This window comes from Anomaloglossus baeobatrachus, chromosome 1 (assembly GCF_048569485.1).
Source record: "Anomaloglossus baeobatrachus isolate aAnoBae1 chromosome 1, aAnoBae1.hap1, whole genome shotgun sequence".
NCBI lineage: Eukaryota > Metazoa > Chordata > Amphibia > Anura > Aromobatidae > Anomaloglossus > Anomaloglossus baeobatrachus.
In genome coordinates, this window is record NC_134353.1 from 338,621,065 (window position 1) to 338,630,056 (window position 8,992).

An 8,992-nucleotide genomic window follows, 5' to 3' on the forward strand; every position below is an offset into this window, starting at 1 on the left:
AGTCAAGCATGGTGGTGGCAGCATCATGCTGTGGGGCCGTTTCTCAGCCAAGGAGACTGGCCATCTGGTCCGCATCCATGGGAAGATGGATAGCACGGCCTACCTGGAGATTTTGGCCAAGAACCTCCGCTCCTCCATCAAGGATCTTAAGAAGGGTCATCATTTCATCTTCCAACAAGACAACGACCCAAAGCACACAGCCAAGAAAACCAAGGCCTGGTTCAAGAGGGAAAAAATCAAGGTGTTGCAGTGGCCTAGTCAGTCTCCTGACCTTAACCCAATTGAAAACTTGTGGAAGGAGCTCAAGATTAAAGTCCACATGAGACACCCAAAGAACCTAGATAACTTGGAGAAGATCTGCATGGAGGAGTGGGCCAAGATAACTCCAGAGACCTGTGCCGGCCTGATCAGGTCTTATAAAAGACGATTATTAGCTGTAATTGCAAACAAGGGTTATTCCACAAAATATTAAACCTAGGGGTTGAATAATAATTGATCCACACTTTTATGTTGAAAATGTATTAAAATTTAACTGAGCAACATAACTTGTTGGTTTGTAAGATTTATGCATCTGTTCATAAATCCTGCTCTTGTTTGAAGTTTGCAGGCTCTAACTTATTTGCATCTTATCAAACCTGCTAAATCTGCAGGGGGTTGAATACTACTTGTAGGCACTGTATCGTAGTGTGTAAAGCCCGCTTTATCCGTGTGAGAAACAAGGGGTGAATCACTGGAAAGGCTCACCTTGTCAGGTTGTGATAGTCAAAACTACTTGCAAGCGTATAAAAGACACAGCTGCTGCAGCCCCACGTGGATATAGACTAACGTGGTTGTGAATGGGGTTAATGCTGAGCTACTGTGAAGGAAAAGACAATCCACGAATACCTAGATAGTGATTTGATTGAACAACAACTTTTCGGAGTTTCCATCTTCATCATGAGATGTTATTTTGACCTGATGAAGGAGGTAGAATCTCCAAAACGCGTTGTTCAATAAAATCACCATTGAAGTATTATTGTATTGTCTTTTCATTCACAGCAGCGCGACGTTAACCTCTTCCACCATTGCCTTACAGTCTACATGTTAACATGCACACATTCATCCTGTAATTATATAGCATCCATTGAATCACTCAATGCTAGCGATGACTGAGTACTACCGTGCTTGGGTGTTCGGTACTCGTAACGAGCATTTTGAAGCTCGGATGAGCTCGAGTCAAGTACCGAGCATAATGGAGCTCAATGGGGAACTCAAACATTTTTCTGGGAAAATGCTCGAGTTCCCCATTAACTTCCATTACATGACTCAAGCCCGTCCAAGGGTCCAACTGCGCAATACAAGTACGGTAGTGTTCACTTATCACTATTTATTGGATGTGTCCCAAGTGTATAGACACATACATACTTTTCTATATAGAGAATAGCCCAAGATTCTAAATCAAAGACCAAGTTGAGAAAGGATGGTCCATTACAGAGTTTATGCAAATACCGTACAGTTAAATATAATGTTTTATGTGGCCAAACTGTTCAATACAAAATATGAGCAATAAATATTCATAACCCCAATAATTCCATAAAAGCAATTGGAAATCTGTATCCAATCTTAATACTGTCACTTTGTTCTTCCACAGTGAAATCACAGCTTATTCCTTTCACAATGCAACAAAAAAAAATTGGCAAAGGGTCACTTGTAGGTTAACCATGATGCTTTCCATGCATTACTAATCCATGAATCTGAAGAGTAAAGTACAGTCAGTGTCTATTCATGAAGGCATAAACGCCACACTACTGAGTGCCATCATCTTACCAACCCGGTACAACCGGTGGTGGCATCCAGGATACGAAATATACAAGGTTATGATGGCAAGGATGCCGGGAAAGTACGGTGAGAAAGTCAAAGCTCCACTCTTCTGTATCTTCATTTCATACCCCATTGTATTCATTAATAAGTGATAGTAACAACGGGAACTAGTGTCATTTTCCTGTAGAACTAGTTACTGGGACGCTTTTTTTGTATTAATTTGGGTTACGATACATTTGCACCTAAAATTTTTATGAATCTATCCAAATAAAGAGCTCATACGGCTTATTTGTAGAGATGATTAAATCACCGGATCAGGAAATAATTTAGTTAGCTAAAAAGTAAAAAAAAAGGACAGATGGACAGACATCCTGCTACAGATTAAAATGGAAACTATAGTAGGTACCGGCACTTACATGAGGAAATTCAGGCTTTATACTAATAGGATAAAGAAACTTTCCAGTCAGTCCCTGTACACAAGCCAGAATTTCCTTCTAAGCACTCGTATGATATGTTTCAGATCCGGATTAATTACTGTCTCAGACCAAAAACACAAAAAGCAGAAAGTAATTGGTGTTCTGTAATATGTTGGATGGGCGCTGCGATGCATGCGGATTCTGGCCGGAACATCAGATTAGAAATGCAGAAAGTATTTCTGTGCGTTCGCTGCTCACTAGTGCAATGACATATATAGTCAACATTTCAGCTGAGAGCACGCAGGAGCCAAAAGGGAAAAAAAAGTATAACGTGTTTAAGAAAAAAAGTTACGCAACTATAAAAAAATGACTATGGCAGAACTCCAAGGACTGCTTGTATCTGACTGGAAACAACTGCGCAGATTGGGGATTCAAAAGCCATAAATAATAATGGCATACTATCCTGATACATAGTCTGTGTGCAAGAAATACAGGATAAACCACAATGTGTACATATAGAGTATACGGCATACAGAGAGGACATAGATATAACAATAAAAAATATATATGCCTTTGTTATTACGGTATATTAATTTTATTGGCTTGACTTCTAATTGTATGGATGTACAATACAAAATTATACTGTGGTACCACGCTAGCCAGAAGAAAGAAAATCAATGTAAATACTTTAATGCCCAAAAATGACAAATCACTCCTAGAATACTCTTGGGCATAAAAGTATTTACAGCGATCAATGTATGGAAAAATTGGTATACAATTCTGCAACAATTAGACCAATGGGGTATGTGTGTGTGTGTGTGTATGTGTGTATACATACACACTCGCGTGCAACTGTTTGAGTACCAAATATCACACACATACACAGACGAGTCATAAGCGTATAATATATATATATATATATATATATATATATATATATATATATATATATATATATATATATATATATATATATATATATATATATATATATATATATATATACACATATACACACACACATATACATACACACACACACACACACACACACACATACACTTATGACTCGTATGTGTGTGTATATATTATATATATATATATATATATATATATATATATATATATATATATATATATTATATACATACACACACACACTGTATATTATTTGTATATATACACATATATACACATACACCCACAGTGGGAACAGAAAGTATTCAGACCCCTTAAAATTTTTCACTGTTTCATTGCAGCCATTTGGTGAATTCAAAAAAGTTCTTTTTTTTCTCATTAATGTACACTCCACACCCCATCTTGTCAGAGAAAAAAAAACAGAAATGGAGACATTTTTGCAACTTTATTAAACAAGAAAAACTGAAATATTACATGGTCATAAGTATTCAGACCCTTTGCTCACTCATATTTAAGTCACATGCTGTCCATTTCCTTGTGATCCTCCTTGAGATGGTTCTACTCCTTCATTGGAGTCCATCTGTGTTTAATTAACCTGATAGGACTTGATTTGGAAAGGCACACACCTGTCTATATATGACCTCACAGCTCACAGTGCATGTCAGACCAAATGAGAATCATGAGGTCAAAGGAACTGCCCAAGGAGCTCAGAGACAGAATTGTGGCAAGGCATAGATCTGGCCAAGGTTACAAAAGAATTTCTGCAGTACTCTAGGTTCTGAAGAGCACAATGGCCCCCATAATCCTTAAATGGTTTGGGACCACCAGAACTCTTGCTAGACCTGGCCATCCAGCCAAACTGAGCAATCGTGGGAGAAGAGCCTTAGTGAGAGAAGTAAAGAAGAACCACAAGATCACTGTGGCTGAGCTCCAGAGATGCTGTAGGGAGATGGGAGAAAGTTCCACAAAGTCAACTATCACTGGACCCCCCCACCAGTCGGGCCTTTATGGCAGAGTGGCCCGACAGAAGCCTCTCCTCAGTGCATGACATATGGAAGTCCACATAGTTTGCAAAAAAACGTATAAAGGACTCCCAGACTATGAGAAATAAGATTCCCTGCTTTGATGAGATGAAGATAGAACTTTTTTGGTGATAATTCTAAGTGGTATTTGTGGAGAAAACCAGACACTGCTTATCACCTGCCCAATACCATCCCGACAGTGAAACATGGTGGTCGCTGCATCATTCTATGGGGGGTGTTTTTCAGCTGCAGGGACAGGACGACTGGTTGCAACTGAAGGAAAGATGAATGCGTTCAAGTATAGAGATATCCTGGAAGAAAACCTCTTGCAGAGTGCTCTGGACCTCAGACTTGGCCAAAGGTTCACCTTCCAACAAGACAATGACCCTAAGCACGCAACTAAAATAACAAAGGAGTGGCTTCAGAACAACTCTATGACCATTCTTGACTGGCCCAGCCAGAGCCTTCACCTAAACCCAATTGAGCATCTCTGGAGAGACCTGAAAATGGCTGTCCACCAACGTTCACCATCCAGCCTGATGGAACTGGAGATGATCGCCAAGGAAAAATGGCAGAGGGTCCCCAAATCCAGGATCCATAATTCCCAAGAAGACTCATGGCTGTACTAGCTCAAAGGGTGCTTCTACTCAATACTGAGCTGAGGGTCTAAAGAACTTTTTTGATTTTACCAAATATCTGCAATGAAACAAAGAGTGAAAAATTTAAAGGGGTCTGAATACTGTGAGTGTGCGTGTGTGTAGAGATATATATATATTATATACATACACACACACACACACACACACACACACACATATATATACATACATTATATATATATATATATATATATTATATATATATATAGTATATGTATGTATGTATGTATGTATCCTGAGTCATATTGCAAAGGATTGTTGAAAATCCACTTGTGACTTTTAGGATCGCTACTTCCAATAGGTGGCGCTGTGCTAGAGTTTGTCTCCTTTACTGGAGAGACAGTTTGAATATTTCTTAGAGGGGCGTGGCAGCTATAAGTCCCCTTACCTGGCAGCCAGACTGGCTTGCGAAGTCTCCTTAAGGAGAATAGTGTTCCCCCGTGGTCCCCACATAGCTTTCTCTTGAGCCAGATCAGACACCCCCATACTTTGCACTGACGAGGGGCAAGCACCCCGAAACACCGTGTCTGCAAATTGGGATTCTGATCTGGCTTATATATCCTGAGTCATATTGCAAAGGATTGTTGAAAATCCACTTGTGACTTTTAGGATCGCTACTTCCAATAGGTGGCGCTGTGCTAGAGTTTGTCTCCTTTACTGGAGAGACAATTTGTATGTATGTATGTATGTATATATACATAATTAGCCTATGTGCCGTGGTGCAGTCCCGTACTGGAGAGTTCAGCGCGCGGATGGTTGAAGTTCCCAGATATGTTAGAAGACACAAATCCAGCGGCAATCTCCTATTTGAATTAAAAGCAATCTTCTTTATTCATGTAGTTTTCATAAAATCCAACGACATGCAGCATAGATTATAATGTTGCCCAGGTCAGAGCGACGCGTTTCAACAAACTGTCTTAATCATGGTCCATGATTAAGACAGTTTGTTGAAATGCGTCGCTCTGACCTGGGGAAAATTATAATCTATGCTGCATGTAATAATAATAATAATAATAATAATAATAATAATGTATTCATTTATATAGCGCTATTAATTCCATAGCACTTTACATACATTGGCAACATTGTCCCCATTGGGGCTCACAATCTAAGGTCCCTGACTGTATGTTTTCGGAGCATGTCCTTGGATTTTATGAAAACTACATGAATAAATTAGATTGCTTTTAATTCAAATATGAGATTGCGCTGGCTTTATGTCTTCTAATATAGTGTGTGTGTGTGTATGTATGTATGTATGTATGTATGTATGTATGTATGTATGTATGTATGTATGTATGTATGTATGTATGTATGTGTATATATATATGCACTAAGCATTGGAAATCTGAATGGCAAAATGACTGAATTAGGCAAGGATCCTGTGAAGCAAGGAGGTCTCTGCTCATTTTACTGAATGGCACCCTCACCCCAAGGCATCATTTTTAGAGTCATATGGACATTTTCATGCATACAATCACAGGGGGCAGTTTGATGATACAATCACAGGGGGCAGTTTGATGATGCATACAATCACAGGGGGCAGTTTGATGATGCATACAATCACAGGGGGCAGTTTGATGATGCATACAATCACTGGGGGCAGTTTGATGATGCATACAATCACTGGGGGCAGTTTGATGATGCATACAATCACTGGGGGCAGTTTGATGATACAATCACAGGGGGCAGTTTGATGATGCATACAATCACTGGGGGCAGTTTGATGATGCATACAATCACAGGGGGCAGTTTGATGATGCATACAATCACAGGGGGCAGTTTGATGTTACATACAATCACACAGGAGGCATTTTCATGCCTACAATCACAGGGGGCAGTTTGATGATGCATACAATCACAGGGGGCAGTTTGATGTTACATACAATCACACAGGAGGCATTTTCATGCCTACAATCACTGGGGGCAGTTTGATGATGCATACAATCACTGGGGGCAGTTTGATGATGCATACAATCACAGGGGGCAGTTTGATGATGCATACAATCACAGGGGGCAGTTTGATGATGCATACAATCACAGGGGGCAGTTTGATGATGCATACAATCACTGGGGGCAGTTTGATGATACATACAATCACAGGGGGCAGTTTGATGATGCATACAATCACTGGGGGCAGTTTGATGATACATACAATCACAGGGGGCAGTTTGATGATGCATACAATCACTGGGGGCAGTTTGATGATGCATACAATCACTGGGGGCAGTTTGATGATGCATACAATCACTGGGGGCAGTTTGATGATGCATACAATCACTGGGGGCAGTTTGATGATGCATACAATCACTGGGGCAGTTTGATGATGCATACAATCACTGGGGGCAGTTTGATGATGCATACAATCACTGGGGGCAGTTTGATGATGCATACAATCACTGGGGGCAGTTTGATGATGCATACAATCACTGGGGGCAGTTTGATGATGCATACAATCACTGGGGGCAGTTTGATGATGCATACAATCACAGGGGGCAGTTTGATGATGCATACAATCACAGGGGGCAGTTTGATGATGCATACAATCACAGGGGGCAGTTTGATGATGCATACAATCACTGGGGGCAGTTTGATGATACATACAATCACTGGGGGCAGTTTGATGATGCATACAATCACAGGGGGCAGTTTGATGATGCATACAATCACAGGGGGCAGTTTGATGATACAATCACAGGGGGCAGTTTGATGATGCATACAATCACAGGGGGCAGTTTGATGATACAATCACAGGGGGCAGTTTGATGATGCATACAATCACAGGGGGCAGTTTGATGATGCATACAATCACTGGGGGCAGTTTGATGATGCATACAATCACAGGGGGCAGTTTGATGATGCATACAATCACAGGGGGCAGTTTGATGATGCATACAATCACAGGGGGCAGTTTGATGATACAATCACAGGGGGCAGTTTGATGATGCATACAATCACAGGGGGCAGTTTGATGATACAATCACAGGGGGCAGTTTGATGATGCATACAATCACAGGGGGCAGTTTGATGATGCATACAATCACAGGGGGCAGTTTGATGATGCATACAATCACAGGGGGCAGTTTGATGATACATACAATCACACAGGAGGCATTTTCATGCCTACAATCCCAGGGGGCACTTTCAAGCCCCCAGTCCCAGGGGCATTAGAGGGCACCTACCTCCTCCTCGGGAAGGCAGATATCCTCAGCACAGCTTTCCTTCTCTGCCAGGTTGTTGTTCATTGTGATCTGAGCAGTGCGCAGCTCTCAGCCGGGATCCTGCACACTTCTGCACAACTGGCAAGAAGAAGTCACCTCTTTACAAAGGCTACTAATTAGAGCAGGGGAATAAATGTCCTTTAGTTCCACTGGTAAAACAGAATGTCCCCTTAAAAAGCAAAAAGAGGAACTAGTGAAGTGTCTCTGGCTTGTGCTAGAGATAAGGAGGAGAGCATGAGAGAAGGGGAAAGGGAGGAAAGGGGAAATGTTCTTGACTGCTGGTGATTAGGGTTAGATCCAGCCTTTGGTTTCTAAACTCTCAGGAGGGGAGGGACTGAAGTCAACTTCACAGCTAGGAACTAACTCCCAGGATTCTGGCTGGGAGGTGCCCTGTTTATAGAGGAGATGGAAGGAGGGGGAGAGACAATCACTATCACTTCCAATTAGTTAAGAAAAAAACTCCAGTTCTTGAAAACAAGGAAAAAACTGACAGTTTCCAGGGCAGGTCAAAAGGTGAGAAGCAGAGAGATAGCAGAATAGCAGAGAGGCGATAAGGGAATGAAGGGCCCATTACTAAGCCCACGCTTTGGTCCGATATCTGGACATCTGGCACCCTGTATAAATCACAATTCCCAGGAATTAAACCTGGGATCAACATTCTATATTTATATCCTCTATGATCAATGTTCACAGTGTCGCGGGCGGAGGAGGGGACGCTGCGCTCTCCCACTGCTCGGGTCCGGCTGCTGCTGCTCGGTGGTGGCTCGAGCGGTGGGCCGGATCCCGGGGACTCAAGCGGCGCTCCTCGCCCGTGAGTGAAAAGGGTGGGGTTTGGATGGTGGGAATTTGGTTATTGTCCGTGACGCCACCCACGGTTGTGGTGATATTGGTGACACCACCGCTGCTCTGGACGGGGATCCCGGGAGCGATGACAGGGAGCAGCCTGGATGTTAGTTCTC

At 41.8% G+C, this 8,992-nt stretch overlaps 1 protein-coding gene across 2 annotated transcripts in view; it reads right to left on the minus strand.

Annotated features, from left to right (window-relative positions):
* Window positions 1–8,345, minus strand: part of RBPMS (RNA binding protein, mRNA processing factor) — a 302,866-nt gene extending 294,521 nt beyond the window's left edge. For both annotated transcript variants that reach the window (XR_012754410.1, XM_075352295.1), the window contains exon 1: window positions 7,995–8,345. Coding sequence is in view for 1 of the 2 variants with exons in the window: in XM_075352295.1 (XP_075208410.1) it covers window positions 7,995–8,057 (63 nt within the window). In the remaining variant the exon portion in view is untranslated. The remainder of the gene's footprint in view (window positions 1–7,994) is intronic.
* Between the last annotated feature and the right edge of the window lie 647 nt (window positions 8,346–8,992).